Source organism: Vulpes lagopus, chromosome 2, assembly GCF_018345385.1.
Source record: "Vulpes lagopus strain Blue_001 chromosome 2, ASM1834538v1, whole genome shotgun sequence".
Classification (NCBI taxonomy): Eukaryota; Metazoa; Chordata; class Mammalia; order Carnivora; family Canidae; genus Vulpes; species Vulpes lagopus.
The window spans coordinates 114,876,824-114,903,116 of NC_054825.1; the positions used below are offsets into that span (position 1 = coordinate 114,876,824).

Genomic DNA, 26,293 nt, shown 5'->3' on the forward strand with positions numbered 1-26,293 from the left:
TGACATACAAATATCTTTTTGTAACCTGGCTTGTGAAAGCACTCAACTTTTTTTTTAATTTTAAGATCTTTTGTTTTGTTTTGCTTTGAGTAATCCTTTCTCCCAGCATGGGGCTCAAACTTAGAGATCAAGAGTCACAGGCTCTACCAACTGAGCCGATCAGGTACTCTTCGACTATTTTTAATATTGAAGCTGTATCCAAGTTTATGGGCATCTAGCCATGGTGACTGTAATAAGCCTGTCCCTTTGAAAGAAGGAAAGTCAAAACACATCAAGACTGTCTTCTCAAAGATTTCAATAATACTGTATTTTCAGAGACTACTAAAATTACCTTTGGTTATTATATAATTTTAAATGCTTGCAGCTGATTTTAATCATGATTGACAGTCTTATCTAGTGATAGCATGGGCACCACCACTCTCTTAGGAGAAATGAATTATTAATATCACAAACTCATGATTGTAAAATCACAAAGATGATTTCATGGTAGGTCAAGACTAGTCTTAGGTAAGAGTAAGACTCTCCTATAGTCCAGATCTATGATTCAGTGCTAACTTAGTGTCTAAAACTGAGTAAAGACTCACTGAGGGACACTTGGATGGCTCAGTGGTTGAGCTTCTGCCTTCAGCTCAGGTCATGATCCCAGGGTCCTTGAATCAAGTCCCACATCAGGCTCCCTGCAGAGAGCCTTCTTCTCTCCCTCTGCCTATGTCTCTGCCTCTCTCTGTGTCTTTCTTGAATAAATAAATAAAATCTTTTTTTTAAAAAAAGGACTAAGTACTCATTGAATGAATGAATTGTGTTTCCTTGTAGATACCAAGATACGCATGCGACTATCAATATCTAATTATTCACTTTAAATTCTCAGACTAACCAGTGCATCCATGATGAAATACATTCTCTGATAAAGCCAGTCTACGGAGATGGAAGAAATTAATCCTGAACCTCTGTAAAAAACTCTCAAATCAGACACATCAGACATGTTGGCAGCTTCTTTCAGCCATATGAGCATTCCTTCTGAGAAATAAATGACTTGCTGGTGGACATTAACTGATATTCCTAGAAGGGTCATGCAAATACATGTGTGTTATGATATGACAACCAAAAAAAAATGACAGAAAATGCATTTCTTTTATTTTTAATAAGGAGATTACAATAGAAGTCAATTTGGGTCTTTTTTTTTTTTCACACAAAGGAAACACTTCTTTCCATCATACTGACCTGTAATGTCATGGTGGATAGCACCTGACTGAAGGCAATGTGCTTCATCTACTAGATGTTTTAAAGATCTCTTTCTGAGAGAAGCTTTTCTGGATAAAAAGAGCCACTGTTCCTCTTCTTGAACTAAAACAATAACATGATTTATAGGCAGACCAACCACATGCACACTGACATGCAAAAAAATTGTTACCATCCTTCAAAGCAAGGCAACTAACGCTTGGAAGAGGCTGGTCAGGTTTTTCACTGAAGGCACCGGGGCATTTTAACTGTGGCAAAAATCACATTATTCCACGATTAGGGATGGGAAGTAGAGTGTGGAGCAAGTAGGGTTTATATGTATGTGCCCCTAAATGCCCCTAAGATAACACCACATAGGGGATGACCATTCTCAACAGACTTGTGCCAGGAGGAGCTCAGCTCATTACCCGCAGCCATGAGAATGTGACTGCTCGGTGGAGGTGGTCCAGCCCAGGCCAGACTGGGCTGTTGTGTAACACCAGACAGACATTGCCTGTCTCTGTGTTGTCTTCAATGATATTTCCCTTTGAGGCCAGAGAAAAGTCCTGAGAGCAATGAAATCTGAGGACTGCAGAAGTCTGCTTGACGTCCCACTCAGTTGGAGACTGAGGCGGGTGCGTCGGTGAACACTTTTAGGGCAATTAATAAAAGTTATGCAATAATTGCAGTAACAACAACCTTAAGCCTGCTCTATATTTAACTCGTCCTTTCGGATGCTTCTTGCATAACAAAAATGCCTCTCCTTTCCTAGAGTCCAGTAACTGCCAAAAAAAACCAAAGGCCAGTGATAGACGACACTCAATACCTCCTGGCATAGATGCGTGCGTATCAGGGGAAGGGGCAGTCCATTCGGCAAATGGGATTCTGGTGAAAATAGGAGACAGGCTCCTAGAATTTCGAATCTTCCTGTGTCGGTCCAGACAACTACTCGTGTCCCCAGAATATTTCCAGTGCTTCTTAGAAAGCATTTTCATGCATTATTTTTCCCACACCGGCATCATACGGTATATATTCAATCTCTCAAGGCAATTGTTAAAATGCCCAAGTGGAAAAAAAAAATGGTACACTTCCAAAATAATAGCAAAAGCTAATTTGGTAGACTGAATATTCAAAACGGTAAAATGTAAATTAGTGGGTCCTGATGGATTTAAAAACCTTAAGGAGAATGGAAGAAAAAGATATCTGATCTGTATTAAAGGATGAGACAAAATATATAAAGGTGAGGGCAAAAAGATGACAGGTATCCCTAAGTGTATAAATGTTGAGTCCCAACCACTAGTGATTTCACCTGAAACTAAGGGTTTGTATGAGGCCAATTTTTTTTAACCCCTAAATCTTTCATTCTAATTTTGAAATTCCTAAATTTTAATTTAAAATCTTTGGGTCATGGGATCCCTGGGTGGCGCAGCGGTTTGGCGCCTGCCTTTGGCCCAGGGCGCGATCCTGGAGACCCAGGATCGAATCCCACATCAGGCTCCCGGTGCATGGAGCCTGCTTCTCTCTCTGCCTATGCCTCTGCCTCTCTTTCTCTCTGTGACTATCATAAATAAATAAAAAAAATTAAAAATAAAAAAAAAAATAAAAATAAAAAAAATAAAATAAATAAAATAAATAAAATCTTTGGGTCAGGATCCCTGGGTGGCTCAGTGGTTTAGCACCTGCCTTAGGCCCAGGGTGTAATCCTGGAGTCCCAGGATCGAGTCCCACATCAGGCTCCCTGCATGGAGCCTGCTTCCCCCTCTGCCTGTGTCTCTGCCCCCCTCTCTCTCTCTCTCTCTCTCTCTCTCTCTCTCTCTGTATCTCTTGTGAATAAATAAATAAAATATTTTTAAAAGATAAAAAATAAATAAAAAATAAAATAAAATCTTTGGGTCCAGTAACTTCTCTTTGTCAAACACTGGGTGGGATTCATTTAAAACCGGAGCTTACTAGAAACCAAAAGACAGTGTTTATTTTGGCAGAAGAGGTGGGGTTCCTGGGATCAACCAGATGGATGAGCTAGGACTCGGAGATGTGAACCCACCCTAGCCACCCTCTCGGTTCCCGGGGAACGAAAGGGGCATTCCCAGGCTGTACCTGCTGAGGATAAAGTGGTAATACTAGATTCTGCTTCCGGCCCCTCACCAACTTCATTTACTGCTGCAATGGAAAACCTATTCCAAAAACAATTTAGAGAGATGTGTTTCACATGGCATGGTGTGAACATGAGATAAAAAGAGAAGGAGCAATAATATTTCTATTTAAAGGACAATGTGGCAATGCGCGTATCTAGTTACTCCGTGCTGCTGCTCAGCCCTGAAATGACCATCAATCACATCCTTGTTTGCATTCCGCATAGAACAGTTCAGGGTCACAGAGGTCAAAGACTAAACTCTGCTATCTGCATGACCCCCACGACTACCCTGATTTAAAGAGGCCTTAGCAAATGCTGGGAAAGCTAACAATAATAAAATAATTCCCCTAATGGTTAATAAAACACACACACACACACAATTTCCCTTCCCTACTTTTTTCGTGTTGAGTTAAATGAAGAAATGGTATTTATGGTGTTTATGATGTCTTACGGGTGCCTATTTAAAAGGGCCCTCTGAATATAATAGAAATACATAGAAATACTTGAGAATGTTTTTGCTTAGGACACTGTAATCTCAGAAACATTCAAACTTGAGGGAAATACAATAACTTCAACCCAACAGCACAAAGTCAATGGGAGTTTTCCAAATACATTTAAACTACTTTGGGGCCATATTTCTTTAATAATGACCATGCCTGTAGCCACGCTGGCTACATTTTCCTTGCACCACTTAATCCTTACCTGTAGGTGGTATTTGGTAGAGTGGAGTAAAACTGGAAACTGGTGCTCTGTGTTCCTGAATCTAACTGTTGATTTTTGCTGACCAGCCTTACGTTATAACCCAAAATAGGTCCTCCTGGGAATTGGGGTGGCGTCCAACTGACTTCCACGGTGTCAGGACTTGAGCTCTCAATATTTCGAATGGAAGGAGCAGTTTCAGGAACTAGAGGAAGTAATGGTGACACGGTGAGCATGAAAATGTACAAGCCAAAATGTAAATAGCATGGGAGAAAATGTTTTTTTGTAGTGTAAACTAAATATTTTTATTAATATTCAAAATACATGATAGAGAGAAGGGGGTAAGATATCTATGAGCTGCAACTCTTGATCCCTACATGAGACCAGCTGGCCACTTTCCCAAGGGACTCTTCCAAATGTGATTTTCTTTGCATCTAATTTATGAACCCCAGTGAAATGCGGAGGTATGCAAATAGGATCAATGTTCTAGAAAGAAAGTTACCAAAAATCTCCAGAGATCTGAGTGAGTTCCAACTGTGGGGTGAAAAGGGCTTAGGAAGGAGAAGAGAATCTATAACAAAACAGGAATCAATGATTAACCTGAGTTGAAAGAAGTAAATGCTAGGCCTTTTCACTCACTCCAGTGCTTGCTATAGCCTGACTAGCTCCAATTGAAGATACAGGTTCAGATAAGCCTGGATTAGAACAGAGTGCTTCCCGCTTGCTGGCATCAGCTCTGCTGCCCCGGACTGCATGTTCCTTCCCACAGCTCCCAAGCTCCCTTGGGATCCAAGGTAACTGTGCTTTAGCAGCACCCTCTCCCTTGCGAAGGATTGAAGGAACATGCATTAATTCATTAAGCACAGATGAGAGAAGCTACCTAGGTATCAAAGAACAGAAAGAAAAACCAATGATCTAACAGCCTGTCTGCCATTCCTGTGTCCCCCAACTTTTCATAGCTCCCACCCCCTGAAGCCACACTCTTTTCATTTCCTCTTCCTGTAGAAAGACACACTCTGATTCACTTTGTTCTCGTGTAGACTTCCCAACCTCTGAACACTTTTGGCAAATGCTCTGCATCACTCCTGACTCAGGACAGTTGGTAGAAATAAGACCGTGCAGCCTGCACAGTGGATGAGGTGGGTTTTTGTAAGATTTTTATTTTTTTATTTGACAGAGAGAGAAAGCGGGAGACAGAGCATGAGTGGAGGGGGAAGGGCAGAGGGAAAGGGAGAAGCAGACTCCCTGCTGAGCAGGGAGCCCCACATGGGGCTGGATCCCATGGAGCTTGATGATCCTGAACCAAAGGCAAACGCCCAACTGACTGAGCCACCCAGGCGCCCCTGCATGAGTTTATGAAAGGCCTTTTATTGATCTCTCAGCCTTTCTCCAATATGATTCCTCCTTAAACCTCAGACCAATCTTTAAAAAACACAAACATCATTGTGTCGACTCCTCTGCTCCATGCACCCAGTCACTTTGGTGAACAGAGCAGTATCAGTCATCTCTCACGAATTAGAATCAGAATGTCAAAAAAACCCAATTTATTAGGGTCAATGCTCAGACATGATCTGCTCCACTTGAAGCAAGTTGGATGCCACCTACATGGTGAGCTGTGATTCTTGTCCAAATCTCTCCCACAAAAATCTTCCCTGAAAGACCAGTCAGGGTGGGCAAGATATTCCTTGGCTAATGTCCATTCCACTTGGTTAAGAAACTATCTGCAAGGACACCTGGGTGGCTCAGCAGTTGAACATCTGTCTCTGGCTCAGGGTGATCCTGGGTCCAGAGATCAAGTCCCGTATCAGGCTCCCTGCAAGGAGCCTGCTTCTCCCTCTGCCTCTCTCTGTGTGTCTCTAATGAATAAATAAATAAAATCTTAAAAAAAAAAAAAAGAAATTATCTTCCTAAGGGCCCCAATTAAAAGATAATAATACCATCTAAATCATACATTTCCCATCACGAAAGGACAATAGGGCCATGAGGCACGGAACACAAAACAGGTAGCTCTAAGTTTTAATGTGGCTCGAAAAGTCAGAAAGAATTGGCGAATGAGGTGCTATCCATAGAAAGGACCCAGTGTAGGTCAGGAAACCTGGAGGGCATGAGGACTTGCAAATCCAGGAGAAAGGAAATTTCCAAAAATGGAAAGCAAAATTTGCCTCCTTGGTTATTTTGATTTGACTAGCCATGGGCCCTGGACCATGTTATCTCTCCAGCATCAGAAAATGTTCCAGCACTGTTGGAATACACAAGGCATTGCCTTGAACAAAGAAGGATCTGTAGACTCCACTCCAATCTGGAACATTTCAAATATTGCCCGAGGCCAGTGTCTGACCTGAGCTTCTGAGGGTGGTCAGGGAGTGGCCAGCAGAGGTGGCCACACACAGCCTTAAATCTGATAAGCATTAAGAGAGCACCGATCAAGGGAGGGGAAAATGCCGCAAGCAGGTGCATCAGCCGTCCAGCTACACTTCGGTCCAGCCTAGTTCAACGTGAGGCTCTTTGCACGGTGCTAGATCTCCAGAACTGAAGGGTGGGGACATCTAGCATCTGGCCTGGACTAAGTCCTCCCAGGTCTATTCGGTGAACCCTGAGGGTAAGGACACCAGACAACGCTCCTTCAGGGTCTGCTCCGGGCATGCACACCCCCTAAAACGCTCTAGGCCTGAGCCCCTTTCTTGGTGGAAGTCACATCTTCAAAAGAAGAAATCAGAAAATGCTCCAAGATATGTGCCATTAAAAAAAAAAAAAAAAATCAGGGACGCATGGGTGGCTCCATGGTTGAGCGTCTGCCTTTGGCTCAGGGCGTGATCTTGGAGACCTGGGATCGAGTCCCACGTCAGGCTCCCTGCATGGAGCCTGCTTCTCCCTCTGCCTGTGTCTCTGCCTCTGTATGTGTGTGTGTCTCATGAATAAATAAGTAAAATATTTTTTAAAAAATCATATCTGATAAAATGGTAAAGCAGTATCATAACCTCCAGGCTGATGGCTCTACCTCCGTGCTTCCCATTCTTCCCATTCTCTCTCATGCTCTCAATTCATTCTATGCATAATTGCCAAAATTACCTTTTTCAGAAGCATGGGAAACAACTGCTTCCCTGCTTTGAATCTGTCCTTGACTGCCAATTGCTTCCTGGGGCTTATTCTGCAACATGGTCACTGCTGCAACCTGACTGTCCTTCACTCCCACGCCCCACTCGCAAGCCCCTGATGGACAGACCCTGTTCAAAATGTTCCTCTTACCAGAGTGCACAGCATTTTCCCACTTAGAAGACAACTTTCCAAAAAAAAATAAAAATAAAAATAAAAAATAATAAAAAATAAAAAAAAGAAGACAACTTTCCGTATTTATTATGTTTACCACTTAGAGTAGTGTCTCTTCTGCCGAAAGGTGAGCTGTACAAGAACAGGGGGTTTGGTATTGATCACAGAGCCAGGGTGAGCACACAGAGCACCACAGGGCCTGTGGCTGGGTACTCAATTCCCGAATGGATCGATGAACAAAGGAATGATTTATTTTATTATTTAAAATAAAAACAAACTGAGGGACACCTGGTGGCTCAGCGGATTAGCACTGCCTTCAGCCCAGGGTGTAATCCTGGAGACCTGGGATTGAGTCCACGTCAGATTCCCTGCATGGGGCCTGCTTCTCCCTCTGCCTGTGTCTCTGACTCTCTCTCTCTCTCTCTGTCTCTAATGAATAAATAAATAAAATCTTTAAAAAATAAAATAAAATAAAACAAAACTAAGACTTTGGAATAATCTTGCTATCTCATGAGCAACATGGACACTGTACCTCCAGAAGGATGAGTCCTGTAACTGGGACTTGGCAGAGAATAGAGCTGTAGCTGGGCTGTGAAGATCCAGGCCACTCGGAAAATATACTCCGTGAAGGGATGCAGGGGCTCCACCACGTAGGAGAGCTTGGACACGGCCTACGTCAGTAAGAGATCAATAATCAGCGTTCACAGAACCACTGCCACAGCACTGTGGCTCAAGAGCACAGCTGAGTTTGTCAAAGGTGCAGGACTTTTTGGATATAAGGTGACCCCAAGGCCTGCCAGCCCAGAAGAAACAGGGGCAGGGGGCTCGGAGCTGAGCCCTCCACATGGCAGTCTGCATAATTCACACCGAAAGTCTCTCCTTCTTCAAAGTTGCAAAATTATGGACTCAATTATTTGGCATTGACCTCAAAGCTTTACTGTAATTTTTCTGTGTGTTAATATATTTAGTGTCTTGGGGCTATTTTTCTCTGAACTTGCTCGTGCTTTCCCAAAGGGGACAGTCCTACATGACTTTCTTGCTCTCTACGCTGGTTGGAATCATTGTAAGTGGGATGGGCAGATAATGACCAAGGATATGGGTAGTGGGTTATGTGATGCTTTGCTGAAGGAAGAAAATATATGTCTAACAAGATGTATTCCTCAAACATAAAGGGTTTAGCCTCAAGGCGTCACAGAGTAGCAGAGATTAAAATTCGTCTAAATCCAACCAGTCATCTTATCCTCGAATCTTCTTTAGAATGTCTTTATGCCTATAATAATATGTAGTATTTGGCACTTTCAATAATTTGAAAAAAACCCATGTGTACACACACAGGCAGCTTTTCATACCTCAGTATAAGTCCAGCTTCCAGGAAATTGTGTGTATTTCCACTGAATGATGTATTTTACTCCGGAGATGTTGGCAGATTTCCATCGTAACGTCACACTGTGGCTTCCAATGGAAGAAGCAAAAGGTGCAGTGGGGAAGTCTGCATTTTCTGGGGAGAGAACAAGATTTCATTTACCACGCACCTCCGGCCCTCAAATCAGGAGAGAGGGTATCTGTTTATCTCATGCTTTCAGGAGTCTCTCGTTACAAATACACAGTAACTCACCTGAATAATAAATGAACATATTCAATTGGTTTATTTTAAAAAATCAGCTAAACAGTCTGGCATCTTGTTTTCTCCATAGAATTCACTATTATCTTTTTTTTTTCCAGGCAAGCAACATGGAGTATTGTACAGTTTTCTCTTAAAATACCGCTTCCTTAGTATACATGAGGGGACTGGGTGCCCGGAGAATGTACCCCAACACATATTTTTTTTTAATTTTATACTACAATCCTGTTGCTAGGGCTCGATTGTCAATAAATTATTTTTATATGTACAAGTAATTATACTCCAAAGAATTCTATATTCATCTGTTACATTAGTAACATAATAGCATTGATGTGGGAAATAAAGGCTGAAGAAAAATTATTAAATTTCCCTACTACTTACAGCCCATTGACAAGTCCCTGAAACAGGCAGAGTGACATTCCTCTAGGGACTCAACTGCCTGGATGCTGACACTTTGCTAAGGGCAAAAGGCAATCTTAGCCTGACCCCCAGGACCCTGTAGGTCTTCTTTAACATATAAAAATTCCTTTGGAAACTTCCTTTATCTCTACTCCCCAAGATATGGGTTGGCAATTCATCCCCGAAGCATATGACCCACTGATAAACATCTGGAGGGTCTCATGACTCAGGTTTTATTAGACAGTAATAAATGACTTTTTCCCAGCAATAGCTGGCCCCCTCAAGGTTCTGGAAACCTTGCTTCCAAAATTCCTGAGAGACTTGAGCTCTCCCTAGCCCCCTCCCCACTTGAAAGCACCACCGCTCACAATCCCAGTGCAGTTCTTTCTGCCAACAGGTCCTGTCCCTGCGCTTTAATAAAACCACCTTTTTGCCACAAAGACGTCTCAAAATTCTTTCTTGGGGATCCCTGGGTGGCGCAGTGGTTTAGCGCCTGCCTTTGACCCAGGGCGCGATCCTGGAGACCCGGGATCGAATCCCACGTCGGGCTCCCGGTGCATGGAGCCTGCTTCTCCCTCTGCCTATGTCTCTGCCTCTCTCTCTCTCTGTGTGTGACTATCATAAATAAATAAAAATTAATTTAAAAAATTCTTTCTTGGCTGTCAGCTTCAAACCCTAACGTCTTTCCTACCTCAACATTGCAACTGGCATCACGCATGTATTGGTGCTACTTCCAGGCCCTGTATAAGGGGCTAGAATTTGGAATGGTAGCTTCCACTGGAATGAAGTTATTTTATTTTACTTTTTCTATCTTCCAAAATTGTGACTGATATAATGCTTCAGCTTGCTTTATAATTCCCCCAATTTTTTATTGTGGTAAAATATACATAACATAAAATTTACCATCTTAACCATTTTTAAGTGTGTTCAGTGATACTTAAGTACATTTATCTTGTTGTGCAACCATAACCACCATTCATCTCCAGAACTCTTCTCATCTTGCAAAACTGAAAATCTACCCATTACACATTAACTCCCCATTTTGCCTCCCCCAACCCCTGGCAAAGAACATTCTACTTTCTTTTTTCTTTTTTTCTTTTCTTTTTTTTTTTTTTTTTTGACCATTCTACTTTCTGTCTCTGCAAATTTACTGTCTCTACTTTCTGTCTCTAATACATCACCTAAGTGGCATCAAACAGGATTTGTCTTTTGTGACTGGCTGATTTCACTTAACTTAATGTCCTCAAGGTTCATCCATGTTGTAGCACGTGTCAATTTTCTTCCTTTTTAAGGCTGAATAGCATTCCATTGTATGTATATATTAAGTTTTGCTTAGCCATTCATCTGTCAATGGACTACTTGGATGGCTTTCATCTGTTAACTATTGTGAATTCAACAAGAAGTGTCTAACATTGGTGTATAAATATCACTTCAAGACCTCACTTTATTGAGTATATATTCACATTGCTGGATTATATATTTATATAATATATATAAAATATATAATATAATATATTATTATATAATATATATAAATATAATATAAAAATATAAAAATAAATAATAAATAAATAAATATAATAACAAATAAAATAAAATAAATAAATATAAATAAATAAATATAATAATAAATAAATAAAATAAAAAATATATAATATATATAAATATATTAAAAGTAATTCTGCCTTTAATTTTTTTAAGGACCCATCATGCTGTTTACCACAGAGGCTATATCATTTTACATTCCCACCAACAGTGCACAAGGGTTCCAACTGCTTCACATCCTCATCAACACTTTTATTTTGCTGGGTTTTTTAAGAGTAGCAATTCTAATGAGCATGAGGTGGTATTTAGTTGTACTTCGCATTTGCATTTCCCTAATCAGTTAGTGATGTTGAGTAGCATTTATTGACCATTCGTATATATTCTTTGGAGAAACATCTATTCACGTCCTTTGCCATTTTTGAATTGGATTGTTTGGTTTGTTCAGTTCAATTTTAGGAGTCCCTATATATTCTGGATGTCATATATCTTAGTAGATATATGATCTGCAAATATTCTATATATTGTTGCCTTTTCCTCCTGATAGTGTCTGATGATGCACATATTTTTTTTTAATTTTCACAAAGTCCAATTTGTCTATTTTTTCTTTCATTGCCTGTGCCTTTGGTGTCATATTCAAGAAGTCATTGCCAAATCCAATGCTGTAAAGCTTTTGCTCTATTTTTTCTTCTAAGATTTTTATAGTTTTAGATCTTACATTTAGGTCATGAATCCATTTTTTCATATGAAATTATGTAAGGGTCCAACTTCATTCTTTTGCATGTAGACATCCAATTTTTCCAGCATCATTTCTTGAAAAGATTCTCTTTTCCCCATTAAAGAGACCTGGCACCCTTGTCAGAAATCGTTTGACCATCTAAATAGGATTTATTTCTGGACTCTTTTTTCTAGTTCATTTGTCTATATGTCTGTCTTTTTGCTGGTATCACACTGCTTTGATTACTGTAGCTTATTACTGTAATAAGTTTGAAATCAGGAAGTGTGGGTCATTTAGCTTTGTTCTTCTTTTTAGGATTCGGTGTCTCTTGAAATTCTATATGAATTTTAGAATGGGTCTTTTTTTAAGATTTTATTTATTTATTCATGAGAGACACTGAAAGAGAGGCAGAGACATAGGCAGAGGGATAAGCAGGCTCCCCATGAGGAGTCCAATGCATGTCTGGATCCCAGGACCCCAGGATCACACCCTGAGTCAAAGGCAGATGCTCAACCACTGAGCCACCCAGCGGTCCCAAGAATGGGTCTTTCTATTTCTGCAAAAGATAGTGGGATTTTGATAGGGATTATATTAAATCGTAGGTTGCTGTGGGTTAGCATTGACATTTTAACTATATTATCTTCCAATCCATGAATATGGGATATCTATGTCTTCTTTGTTTCAGAAATGTTTTATAGGATTTTATTTTACAAGTTTTTCATCTCCTTGGTTAAGTTAGTTCCTAGACATTTTATGCTTATTGATGCTATTGTAAGTGGAATTACTTTCCCAATTACCTTTACAGATTGCTCATTATCGGCAAACAGAAATGCACTGATTTTCATATGTTGACTTTGTACACTACTACCTTGCTGAATTTATTAGTTCTAACAGTTTTTTGTGCTATCTTTAGCATTTTTTATATATAAGATCATATTACCTGCAAACAAGGATAATCTTCCTTCTTCCTTTCCAATTCGGATGGCTTATTTCTTTTTCCTGCTTCATTGCTCTGGTTAGAACTTCCTGTACTATGCTGAATAGACATGACAAAAGCAAGCATCCTTGCCTTGTTCCTGATCTTAGAGTATTAGCTTTCTTTCATAAAATAACAATCACTACTCTACTTGAGAAAACATAAGTTTTTGTAAGAAGCTTAAAATGGCTAAATACAAACATCCATGAACTCACTCTTCCTGCTTAAAAGTTGATACCATTCTGATAACTATAGATACTGAATCTGGACTAATTAAACTCCTTATTACCAGAATGCTTTGTGACTCAGAAAAAAGAAAGCCATTGTCATCTGAGGTGCTAGCCCACAGAGAGCACAACCCTTCTCTGCTGATTATTCTATTTATGGTTCATTTTTAGCTGTTATACAAGCAAAGCACAGTTCCATTCCCCCCCCCCCCCCCGGTTTTATGGTTTGAGATAAGAACGAGGATTGGAATATTCTGTGGGAAACCTTTGTCAAAAAATAAAGGACACCTCATTTAAAATGGAGTCAGGAAGACCAGAAGGGGGAGCTCTCACACATACACCACTTATTGCAGCCTGCATAACCAGCACAAAGAAGGAGGTGAAGAATAGTTTTGCCAAGGAGGACATTTTTCACATAGGAATTTTATCTTTTTTTTTTTTTTTAAGAAAAAAAAGGAAGATCCCTCTGTGCTCCAACAACAATGCACTAGCCACTGTACACAGCCAGTGAGAACTCTTGTTCTTCTCCAGTGAACTTTTGATCAAAATATCCCTCCCCAATTTCCTCCTTTCCTTTCTAAAACCTGCTTCCCTTTGTTCTCCAGACTTGCCTATGGTTTGCCAGTTTGCTATAGTTTGCTTGTCCCGAATTGCAATTCCTTTGCTATTCCCAAATTAACTCATTTTATTGGTAAGATAACTGACTATTTTATTTTTAAGGTTGACATTTTAAAGAGATGTCCAGTGTGGAGTTGTCAGTGGAGTGAGGAAGAAGATCCAAAGAATCAGAAAGAACGTAAGTTGGGGTCCCTGGACCAGAGTTCTGTAAGTGCAAGTAAATGTAAACTTCACAGCCAGCTGGAGACATATGTTTCAAAGCCATGGCAATGTGTACAGAAAATTAGAAGTCAAGTAGGTTTGTTTGAAAATATCAGGACAAGGATCAACAAAACAAGAAAGAGAAGCTGAACTTAGCTGTATACTACTTTCAATACACAGCTGAATGGGCAAGAAAAGGCTCTGGAATCAGACAGCTGGGTTAAAATCAAGTTACTCCCTTTCTAGTTCATCTTCAAGTTCATCCCCTTTTTTTATGATTTTGTGTATTTATTCATGAGAGACATAGAGGCAGAGAGCCAGCAGGGAGCCTGATGCAGGACTCGATCCCAGGACCCAGAATCATGCTCTGAGCCAAAAGCAGACGCTCAACCACTGAGCCATCCAGGTGCCCCAAGTTCTTCCATTTCTACGTGGTCCCAAGCAAATGTATACACTTTTGTACCTCATTTTTCCCATCTGTAAAATGGGGATAATAATAGTAGTTATACCTCAGAGCTCAAAAAGAGCTAATACCTATAAATTATTTTTAACAGTGCTTGACTCATAAATGCCTAATAAATAATAGTTCTTTTTATTTTAATATATTATTAACTATTACCATTTTTACCATGTGGAAAAGAGACATGGATGATATCTAAGATAGAATAATATAGCAGACTCACAGGTAAATGGACCAGGTACTAGATGTGTTACAGCCAAAAATGATCTTAGGTCTATACACAAGAAGATTCATTATAACAAACTAAAGGTGTGGTCTATAAACAAAACTGCCTTTTTTTAGACATGGTACATCTCATTTGTTATTGGTATATAGATATTGATCCATAGCCAATGAGAAATTTTAAATAAAGCATTGATTACACTTGTATTTTTAACAGACTATATAATTAAGCTGATAATGTAACTTTGGAACGTAAGAAAAGAATGTAAATCAAAGTTTCCCAAGCTTTCCCAGTTCTGGCATCCTTAGTTTCTCAGTAATTCTTTTCATAATTCCTTAGACCAAAAGAATTACCTAACAGCACCATTTATTAAGTATTATAACTTGAGTATGTGTGTCCTTTCAACTCAGCATATGTTTGAAAGAAATAGCACACAAAAATTGAAAGACAATAAAGGCACTTAATCCTTAAATAAAAACAACTGTACATGAATGGGATCTGTGTGCCTATTGGGAACAGCACAATTTCTCCAATATTGTAATCGGATTGGGCACCACCGTTCCCATTTCCTGTTCCACACTGAGTTTCTTATGGTACTTGCTTTTTATCACAGCAATTGCCAAAAAACTCAGCATTGCAAAGATATGCTATAGAAAGGAATGTAGTGCATTTCATTGTTTATACCATGAACTACCTCCAACTAGTAGTTCCAATGATGTCAGAAGATGTCAACTATCCTAGGTTTCCCTTAAATCTTCAAAACACCATGAGGTAGATGCAATGCACTGGGGCACCTCAGTGCACAGTTTGGAAAGCATAGAATATAAATCTTATCCATAGCTAACTCCCACTTCACAGTAGGAAAAGAATGTATCACTATCTCTCCACAGAAATATCAACGAGTTTCTGTCTAAAGAACCAGAAGCAAATCAGGACATTTATAAAGCAAGATCCTCCCAATTTCCATCAGCCACTGAGAGCAAGGAGCAAGCCATTGAAACAAAAGACTACAACTGATGGAAGAATCGATCATTTCTGAGTCTGGAAGGAGCTATCTATCTCCCAGTAGGAGGAAGACCCTGGAAATTCTGGAAAAGAAAGCTACTAACATCCAGACTGTGACTTATCAAAGAGCTGGTCCTTCAGAAACCACTAGAGAATTAACATAGTAGGACAAAACCACTTGGACACACCCAACCTGATCTGATATCAGAGGGAGTTGGAGACATACACCTAAGTACCCTACTTACTCAAAATCTAAAAGCAAGAGACATAGCTTCTATACATTCAGTAAATTTCCCAGAGCCTTATAGGGAGTCATGCCTATAGTATTGACCAGCTAGTAGATGAATAATTACATGCACACTAAATAAAATTCTCCTGTGCTTTTGGTTCATTAAAATAGTGGCATTTCCTGATACCAAGTCTGTGTAGGATCCATAGCTGTCTCTTTCCCTAAGATAGAAGTGATTTCACTTACTGAACTGAGGGCAAAACGTCAAATTCTAAACGTCAGTCAGATACTGTGTCTCCTCTATTTTGCTCTGAAAGAAGAGTCTTGCTGAGTTTCCATCACAATGGCTTCCACATCTGAAATGATTGAATTTTTCCAACATATGTATATATTTTTTATACATTTGAGAGTCCAGATAGTTAGAGAGATGGCCCAATCTCCTTACATAAGCACGGGTCCCTAGAGTGGCTTGGAGTATTTTCAATGACCATTGCATAGGTCTGCTTACCTAGCACTTCTGCTTCGAAAGCACCTTCGGCGCTGCTGCAGCCCACCTCACACGATTCTCGCTGGAAGTCAGAGAGCAGCCACGTCAGTGCAGCCTTGGTCCTGCTTTTGCTGATACATTTCAACTACCTTGTGTGAAATTCAAATGCCTGGTATATAACTATACCTGCATATCAATTATTTCAACTGCAATACTTTAGGTTTCCAGTTGAACACAACCTTTCAAACCTTTTTGACCATGTCCCCAAATTCCAAAACACATTTAACGAAACAACACAGGACACACACATGTTGGGGGAAAAAATCTTGAATAGTACTTACTTTTTTCTCCTTTCTTAAGTTTTAGGGAGATATATTCCATTTGCCATAAAATTCACCCATTTAAAGTACACAGTTCAGTGGGTTTTGGTATATTCACAGAATTGTGCAATCATCATTACAATTGAGTTTTAGAACAAGTTGGTCCCATCAAGAAATCCCATACCTGTGATGCAACCATACATGTTCTCTTCTAGTCTGTTCTTCCCTTATGTTTATTGTTACTCTTTATTTGTTAAATTGATTTCATGACCCTCTAATGAGTGACACCCCAGAGTGTGAAAAAGCACTGAGCTCAACAATACTTGGTCAAAGGTTTAGTGAGTTAATAACCTAAAACTGTAGCCTAAAATGATGCCTATTTATTTTATACATCCATGCTTTCCTTCAAAAATTAAAAGTGGACTAAATTTTATAGTAACTTGAACATTTTAATCAATATCTTAGTACTAATGTTACGTTTTAAGGTCTACAAAAGTGATTAACATTTTACTTCATTAACTGAAAAGAGGTAAACATTTTTGTGACCGTGATACAAATTGCCTGCAACTCTTAACAGTTGCATTAACATTCATTCATACATTCACTCATAAGAAGGAAGGAAAGAAGGAAGGAAGGAAGGAAGGAAGGAAGGAAGGAAGGAAGGAGAGAAAGAAAGAAAGAAAGAAAGAAAGAAAGAAAGAAAGAAAGAAAGAGAGAGAGAGAGAGAGAAAGAAAGAAAGAAAGAAAGAAAGAAAGAAAGAAAGAAAGAAAGAAAGAAGAAAGAAAGAAGGAAAGAAGGAAAGAAGAGGAGAGGAGATGAAAAGAAAAGAGAAAAAAGCTTTTGGAGAAAAAGCACAAATTGTAGGACTATAACATAATTTGCAGATATGATACCTAGGACAACATGCTATTGTTTCTCGTGGGGATAGTAGAAACCATAACACAATACATTTGCCCTAAACATCCCAGGTAATTTACAAATACCAGCTGTATATTGTTTGACCTGTTCACTCAAGGGAAGTGCAGACTGATAAACTCAGGTTTGCTTAGTTAAGGATTAATTTAAATATCTCAGTCTGGTTCCAGATTATTTATCTTAAGGATTTAGTATACTTTTCACATCCTTTTTGCAGGTTTCAGTAAAATGCATTCAACATGTTAACTGCAGAGAATAAACATACCAAGTGGCGACAATATTATCGTGTAACATGGATTTTTTTTCCAAGAAGTAAAACCAAGGAAGAAGAAAGGAAATAGAATGGTGTTTATTTGGAAATATTGCTAGTCCTGAATATCCAGTAAATTGTGGGTTGGGTTTATTTTCCCTGCATTATTTCAGAAGAAAATATATAATAAAATTCTGATCTATCTAGGAGTTTAAATGCTTGGTTACATTGTGAAGCTTGTATCTTTTTCAGCTTTATTGAGATATAATTGACATATAGATTATTTAAGGTATACAACATGTTGATTTGACACGTTTATATATTGCAAAATGACTACCACTATAGCATTAACTAACATCTCCATCCTATCCCATACTTTACCATTTCTTTTTTGTGATGAGGATATTTAAGATGTACCTTCTTGGCAACATTCAGGTATAGAATGCAATATTACTAGCTATAATCATCACACTGTACATTAGATCGCCAGAACTTGTCAATGTTCAAACTGGAAGTTTATATTCTAAGGAGTTTAAATGTTATATCAAGTGGGGGCAACACTTAAATTAGATTCCTTCCTCTCTCTCTCTCTCTCTCTCTCATCTAACATTGCACTTAGAATGATGACATTAGCTAGTGCTCAAATGGCCTAGAGAGAATCTAAAGGTAGTGGGATTTAAGGAATTCATGGAATCTGAGCCCAAAGCCCCAGGATGAGGCATTTATACAGTGTATTCCAAGCTACTGAAATACCATTCCAACTACAGGAGCTACGCTTGTGCTTCCCAAGACCTCCATCAGTCTGCTGTCCCTGTTTTGGTCCATACTTATTTCTCCCATAGTAGTAAAACCGCCTTTCTCACCATCCCCCTGGCTCCACTCCTGTATTTATCAGACTGGCACATGTGCTGGCAATGCCTTTTCTTACTCCTATAACACAAAGGGGACCTACCCACCGCCTTCCTGGGATGCCCCCAGTACAGCCTCTCCATATGAATTGTGGCTTCCCTTCCCTTCCCTTCCCACCATTCATTCATTCATTCATTCAAAAAATGTTTATCGAGTACATATTGTGTGTGTGTGTGTGCCAAGCACTGGTTTAGGCTTTAAGGAACTAGCCATGAGCAGAACAGACACGACCCCCCACCTTCGTGGAATCTATATTCTCTAGGAAGAGGACATTCAATGACCGAGTAAAAAAAATTTTTTTTAATAAAATACACTTAGATTATGAAAAGTGCTATGAAAAAAAATAAAACAAGTTTAAAGGCATAAGGCATGACTAGGCAGGAAGGAGACTTCGTCTCATTAGGATACTCAGGAAGAACCATGCAGAGAAGACCCTGGAGCAAGGACCTGAGTGATTGCAAGAATCCGGGCTCACAAAGGTCTTAAGGACAAAAGCTGGGAGGGAAGAATGTGTCTCCCATACTCAGAAGAGGGAAAGGCAGGTGTGGCAGGAGAGGGAACAGGGCGAGGGGTGCAAGGTGAGGCAGGAGAACCTGCCAAAGGTAGTTCGTAATTTTTTCTCATATGGCAACTCAAAGCCATAAAAAGGTTTTTAGGAGCAATGTGATCTAATTTGTGTTTTTTAATTATCAGAAATAAGCCATTTCGCTGGCTAACATCATTTGCCAAGTTATGGCTTGCTAAGCTAACTCTTCCAATACTATTTCCTCTAAGAAACATGTGCAGAAATTCCCAGCTTCCTAAGTTGAATGAAGCATTAATGGTTGAAGTTTGATCTCCTGCAGGTGTGAGTAGCTGAATTAAAACCTCTGTGTGCCCATATGTCTCAACCTCTCTATCTAGAGAGCATGTATTGCTGTTCAGTTCTATTTTATTTAAATGTAAAATAGCAAAGTATGCAAAGAAAAGAACAGAAAAACTATGTAAATTATAACACTGAGAGAAAAGATGTACATCACATAAACACAGACGATGGGGCAGCGTACTGATCACCAGGGAGCTACCACATTAGAAATCCAATCTTGGGGGGCACCTGGGTGGCTCAGTGGTGGAGCTTCTGGCTTCGGCTCAGGTCGTGATCCAGGGGTCCTGGGATCAAGTCCATTTGAGACTCCCTGCATGGAGCCTGCTTCTCCCTCTGGCTGTGTCTCTGCCTCTCTCTCTGTGTCTCTCATGAATAAATAAATAAGATATTTTAAGAAAGAAAGAAAGAAAGAAAGAAAGAAAGAAAGAAAGAAAGAAAGAAAGAAAGAAAGAAAGAAAGAAAGAAAGAAAGAAGAAAGAAAAGAAAGAAGAAAAAAAGAAAGAAAGAAGAAAGAAAGAAAGAAAGAAAGAAAGAAAGAAGAAAGAAAGAAAGAAAGAAAAAGAAAGAAGAAAGAAAGAAAGAAAAAGATCCAATCTTGGGCTGCTTCAGTGTTTGAGAGGCTTGAACTGTCTGACTTTCTTAATACAATCTTCCCAGGGATGGTTTTGGGAGGAGGGTGGTAATGTTACTTTAATCACATAAAAATATTCTCAGGCAGTTTTTGTTTTTTATAATCTCAATCAGGAAAGACATAATTGTTTTTTTTTTTTACATAGGGAGTGAATTCTCCCCCCCTGTTTTACGTCTTCTTAGCCAACCTTGACCCCTCTCCATCTACTCCCCAGGAAACATTCCTCAGGTACAGAATAAGAAGAGACTATTCAGAAAATGTTTCAATGTAACATTTTTTGTTGTTTATTTTTTATTCTCTAATAAAAAGTAATTTTTCTATTTTACTAATGGCTGATATTTATGCTCCTTTCCCAGGCAGAATAAGGTAGTCCTTTGGTTTCAAGGACACTTAAATAGAATACACCCTACGTTTTACACTGAGAAATACTGTATTTTCTTCATAAACATCTATGGTTGGCCTAAAACTAATTCTGAGTGCCATAGAATCCAGAACAATTGAAGAAGATCAAGTAGGAAAAGATCAAAATCCCTGAAGTCTTTCTGAAAAGGAGGAGAAAATCCAGTCAGGGGTCGGAGGGTGGGGGAGGGGATCCCCATGGGAGGAAGGAGTTGAGAAAAGAGACCTAAGCCACCAGAGTCAGCATGAAGATACTTACTATCATAGCAGGGGGAAAAAATTAAAAATTATATATTTTAAAAGCAGTGCTTTAAAATATTGTCAAAGCACTTTGTTGAATAAGGAAGAAAATTGCAACTACAGTGTTCTTTTTTAATATACCATATTTAATGATGGACCACTGTGATTTATAGGGAGGAAGATGAAATCTTCTAGATGGGTCCCCTCCTCTCTCCTCCCCACCACCCTTCCCCTACCACCAGGCTCCCAGAATTAGAACCTGTCCAATCAGATTAGAGCAGCAAATATGTATATGTGCTCTAAAAAAATATATGTGAATAGGTGTGTATACATACACACATATATATGCACACTGGTATATAAAACAGCAAGTATTTGTGTCAAAAATGGAATCTTACAGTCGTTTTCATACCCAGATTAATAGCACTCCCACAAGGAATATTTTTGAGCACTGAGAATTAGTCAGGCTTCCTAATTCTTATTTTAATAGCTTTTTAAATATAAGAGATAAAGACATTGGGGTTTGATGACATCCTTTTTGTGATTGCCAACTCACCTCACAAACAGTGTCATAAGTGTCGTTCTGCATAGAGAAAAAGAAAAGTGAAATCACTTAAAATCCTTAAGGTTGTAAATAATTTTAATGACACTGTTGCTATATATTTCGTTTAAATAAATTTCTTGCCCCACCATTGACAAACAGCCAATAAAAACAATCAAAATCAAGGAGCCCAGAGCTGGGCCTTTGATCCAGGCAGGCCACTGTATGAACATATGCTTACAGTTAAGTGACAGACTCTTGATTTCAGCTCAGGTCATGATCTCAGGGTCGTAAGATGGAGCCTCAAGTCAGGCTCTGCACTGAGCTGGAACCTGCTTAAATATTCCTTCTCTCCTCCTCCCTTTGCCCCTCCCTGTTCGTCACTCTCTGATATATATATATATATATATATACATTTTTATGCATCACTGGAAAAATGGTGGAGTTAGATTACCTACCACAGATTACCTCTTAGTAATCCAGGTAATCCTTAGTAATTCTCAGGTTAGAGAATGAAGAGGTGTTGGCAGATGCCCACTGGAGACAGAACTGGAAATGAAAACCACCAATAGCTCTAGCTAGCAAAGGCCAGTAGGTTCCTCTGCCTGGACAGTCTGCTCCGGTGCCCACTCTACCGCCCAGACTGCTGCCAGCAACACGTGGTACTTCCCAGGCATTCACTCAGCAAGTGCTATCTGAGCACCTGCTATATGCCCCTCGTGGTGTTCCGTGAAGTAGACACAGCATGAACAGAAGGAGAGAGACCCACTCTGATGTGCTTACACGTCAGAGCAAAAGACAGCAAGCACAGGCCTAGACTAAATGATGATTTCAACTGCAATTGGTAAAAAGTGGTACCAAAGAAAGGTAAAATATTTTTAGAATGTGTAATAGTTCCCAAATCCAGATAGTGCCCGCTCCACTGTTTGGTAACTTCCATACTATGGGGCACATAGTCACAAGCGTGAGAGAAGCCCTAGGCCTGTGATAGAGACCTGGGGACAGACCACACAAGGAAAGCTGTGAGCACCATTGGAGGGAGAAGTTAATATCCTTATTTAAATCTCAATGATATAGTTTCACTATAGAAAACAAAATTAGGATTATCCCAAATTACCATGATTTAACCTCAGACCTGAACAACCCGAACAAAGGAACCCATTTTTAATAAAATTTGTATTCACTGGACCAGAGTAATTATAGTGTATGGAGCATTATCCTTGGAAGGGAGGTTCTATCACGATCTTAATTTATTGACAAGGAAAGTGAAGTACATTAACCAGTTTCACACTAAGTGGCAAAGCTGGGATAAATTAAAGATAAAAAATAAAGTACTTGGGGATGTATTTTCTACCTAGAATGGAATAAACGTAGGCTTTGTGACCTCTGCATTTGATTGGTGCCATGTTCTCTGCAGAGAAACTTCGAACATGATCTAGGGCCTCGCTTCCCAAAGTGTAACCAGGGGACTACAAGCATCGCATCACCTGGGAGCTTGTTACAGGTACAGAATCTCACGTCCTGGCCCAGGTCGACACAATCAGAATCTGCATCTTAACAAGATCCTTAGATAATTGTACTTTAAAATTTGAGAAGACTAGGAAATTTGACAAATGCCTGACATTCTACCAAAAGGCCTTTCTGGTTTGGAGTAATTGAACATCCATCCCAGGGTTCCACGGTTTGCATTAACCTGCCTTGGTCCCCAGTTGCATTAAGAGCATTTATCTCCATTTCCCCCACTATTATGTATCACTCGGGCCATCATACTTTTCCTTTAGAGTCAAGCAAACGAACTGAAAGTCAATGGAAATTCAAATGGGAATCCTCTTAGGTAACTTTTCTCTTGAAGGCAGTATTAGTATCAAAACAGAAACATAACTAATACTTACACACTTTAAAGCACAATTTTCCTGATCTACAGAGTTCCAAAAATGACATCCTTGGATACACTGCAAGAATAAGAAGAAACAAAGGTAACTAAAAAAGTGTGACTTTTGTCACTTGATAGCGCAATGTAGTAACAGAAAGTATTTTAGAAATAAGTATCTAGGGAATCCCTGGTGGCTCAGCGGTTTAGTGCCTGCCTTCAGCCCAGGGCATGATCCTGGGGTCCTGGGATCGAGTCCCACATCAGCCTCCCTGCATGGAGCCTGCTTCTCCCTCTGCCTGTGTCTCTGCCTCTCTCTCTCTCTCTCCCTGTCTGTGTCTCTCATGAATAAATAAATAAAATCTTTTTAAAAAAAGAAAGAAAGAAGTATCTACCCAGGATTCTGTGGCCTCAAAGGATCAGGGCCTTTGGAATTCTAAGAAGAGCTCTCATATTGGCAGGCAGAGCAGAGCTTGGTGTGATTCATTGCAGGGCAGCTGGGTTGCTGAGTGGAGGTGGAATGGGCAGGGCTAGAACCCGGAGAGCACCCAACCTTCAGAGAGCACACTGTCTACTGGGTGGCAGGCAGCAGATAAAATCCTAGACAGCCTGACATAGAGCATATCGTGAGTCCTTGCCATGTCCTTACACAACAAACAAAACCGAAAACTGGAGACTCAACCGGAGGCAGCCTATCGAAACCTTAATAGGTCAACAGTTTGGGGAGTCTGCTCATGTTTATATATTTTGAGTCACTAAACACTTGTTGAATAAACGAATACAGGTGCAGAAAAGTAATAAAACCATAAATGTAATTGTTGGAAGAAACACTGGAGACCATCTAATCCAACCCTCTCAGATAACACGTAATAAAACTAAGTCTCAGAAATATTAACTAATTTGCCCAAAGCCACACAACAATGTAGAATCAAAATCACGAAGTTGGATTAGTCTTGTGTTCTTTCCTCTTCGACACACTGTGCCTGAGTTCGTTTTTGAATATTCTGGAACTCAGACTTCTCACTATTTCCAATTGAACTTCCTCCATTAAGGACAAACAAATGAGACTTAACTTAGGAACTATTCTTATTGTAATAAAACCTGACCATTGTCCCATTTTTATCAATGCAAACACTATAAACTTCCTTACAATGGAAGTGATTACTCACCGGTTCACTCAGATTAAATGGCGTGCCAATGTCAAGCTGCCGGCCCTGAAGTGAAGAAGATCATAAATATGTTCAGTACAACTACCACACCTTTTTGAAAAAAAAAAAAAAAAGCTTCATGGAATAGTGGTGCCTCCTCCGTGTTTTCTAACCATAAAGTACAATGCTTTAAAGCCATTGAATCAGTCATGAAATCTGGTAAAATGCTAGTGCAAATTATAAGATGGAAAGCCTAAGAACTCTGCAGAAATGATCAAGGCAGGAAGGGGGCCTTGGCTGTCAGGAGTGGTTAAGGACAATGGACAGATTCTCACACGGTATTAAATAAGTCTGTGCCTTTAGTCAAGTCATCAAGTCAAAAGACTTGTGGATTAAAGAAGAATTATGTTCAGAATTTTTTAAAGCAGTCTTACTAAGAAGAGTGAAAAAAATACAAATTCAGAATTTTACATATAGTAAAAATGTCAGATTATTCTGGGGTTTGTTTTTCCTCATGTTTTCACAAATTTTAAGAACTTTCTGGGCTGGGAGAGAATCAAAGAAATAGGAACCAAGAGGGGGCGAAATCTATAAATTGTTCATCCTCTCCCTGGTTGTGATGTAAGCAGAGTCCTTGATAAACAGAAAGGCTTACAAAGAATGGCAATACTAGGCCCATGATGATCAGATGTGTGCCTGAATAGTGTTACATGAATCGGATCTAATCGTCAGCTGGCCCCACTGACTGAGAATTATGAGCACTAAGTGAATATTCCTAGCACCTCTCCTTGGTACTGCTCAGAACCTCCCCTGAAAAGTTCTGGATTTGAACTATTGAATTAAAGAGACGATTGATCCAACAAGGAGCACGCCATCTGTCCTTGGCTGACTCAGCACTACAAGCAACATGTGTTCCAGAAGATGGGAGAAAATCCAAAGGGGCCCTGAAAGTGTTTTGTTGCTGTTGTTGTTTAAGATTGATTGATTAATTGATTGATTGATTGATAGAGAGAGAGAGATTGAGAGAGAGAGAGAGAGCGCACGTGTGAGCAGGGGGTGGAATAGAATCTTGAAGCAAACTCCCAGCCCAGCAGGGAGCCAGAAGTGGGGCAATGGGGCTCAGTCCCACAACCCATAAGATAATGACCTGAGTTGAAATCAAGAGCCAGACACTTAACTGACTTAGCCACCCAGGCTCACACCGACACCCCCCGCCACATGGTTTAAGCATCTCTTGAGGCCCTTCTGAATAGCCTGCACTTTTCAGAGGGAAGAGAAGATCTGTTTGTCAGTAAGTTTCACTGAGCCTTGTCTCCCCTTCCAGGTAAGTACCATTCATTATGCCCTGCACTCTCTCTATCCTTAGTACCTAGAACAGTCCAGAGGGATGAGGTGTTCAATAAATACATATGGAAGGAATAAATCCATGAATTCCACGTGGCCTGTTACGTAGGACTGCTCCAGAAGTCCTATCTCTTGGAAACCTCATCCAGTGGCATTGTGGGGGTTTACTTGAGAAGTAATCAGATGCAGGAACCAAAGAACCAATGTTGCCTTTTCCCCTCTCATTTGCTGGTGTCAATGAAGATTCCTCTAACCTCTGTTCCCTAACCACTTATATTTGTAGAGAAAGGAGAAGCATGCTTAATACGTTTTGTTTTTAGATAATAAGTACTTAGAGAGTAAGAATTGTATCTTTTAGATTAATTTTGCAGCCATGGGCATAATAGTGCTTTGTTTTTCCATGATTTTGTTCAATAAGAACCTTTTGATTCCCCTTTATATGATTGAACCACAATCATATACAATCAAGTCCAAGAGTGAATTTGCAATTACATTATTTTTAGATCCCTTCAAACATCCATTAGCTCATAAAAACAAAAGGGTGGTTGCTGGGTAGTTTCTACATTCCATTTTAAACAGTAGGCCTAAAAAAATTAAAAATTAAAAAAATTACAATAAAATAAAATAAAAAACAGTAAGCCAACAGAAGATGTTTCTTGGTGACCATGAAGTCACATTGTAACAGTATTGAGTCCTTTCACTGGCAGCTTACAAGATTAAATTTAACAGGCTGAAGGGAGAGCCCATCTTGGGCATGGTAGCCTCATGAGTCAGGTCAATGGGGTTCTATGAAGCAGATTTTGACAACCCCTGTCTTATCATCATTACAGCTACCA

The 26,293-nt window shown here is 39.6% G+C and overlaps 1 protein-coding gene across 5 annotated transcripts in view; it reads right to left on the reverse strand.

The window, feature by feature from the left end:
• Nucleotides 1-26,293, reverse strand: part of ROS1 (ROS proto-oncogene 1, receptor tyrosine kinase) — a 122,487-nt gene that overhangs the window by 89,812 nt on the left and 6,382 nt on the right. For 4 of the 5 annotated variants that reach the window (XR_005986193.1, XM_041745095.1, XM_041745097.1 and 1 more), the window contains exons 3-12: nt 24,135-24,179; nt 22,988-23,047; nt 21,111-21,137; nt 16,046-16,106; nt 8,668-8,816; nt 7,851-7,989; nt 4,055-4,256; nt 3,316-3,392; nt 1,222-1,344; nt 875-1,059 (exon numbers count right to left, since the gene is read on the reverse strand). Coding sequence is in view for 4 of the 5 variants with exons in the window: in XM_041745095.1 (XP_041601029.1) it covers nt 875-1,059; nt 1,222-1,344; nt 3,316-3,392; nt 4,055-4,256; nt 7,851-7,989; nt 8,668-8,816; nt 16,046-16,106; nt 21,111-21,137; nt 22,988-23,047; nt 24,135-24,179 (1,068 nt within the window). In the remaining variant the exon portion in view is untranslated. The remainder of the gene's footprint in view (nt 1-874; nt 1,060-1,221; nt 1,345-3,315; nt 3,393-4,054; nt 4,257-7,850; nt 7,990-8,667; nt 8,817-16,045; nt 16,107-21,110; nt 21,138-22,987; nt 23,048-24,134; nt 24,180-26,293) is intronic. The other variant, XM_041745096.1, reaches the window with a different exon arrangement.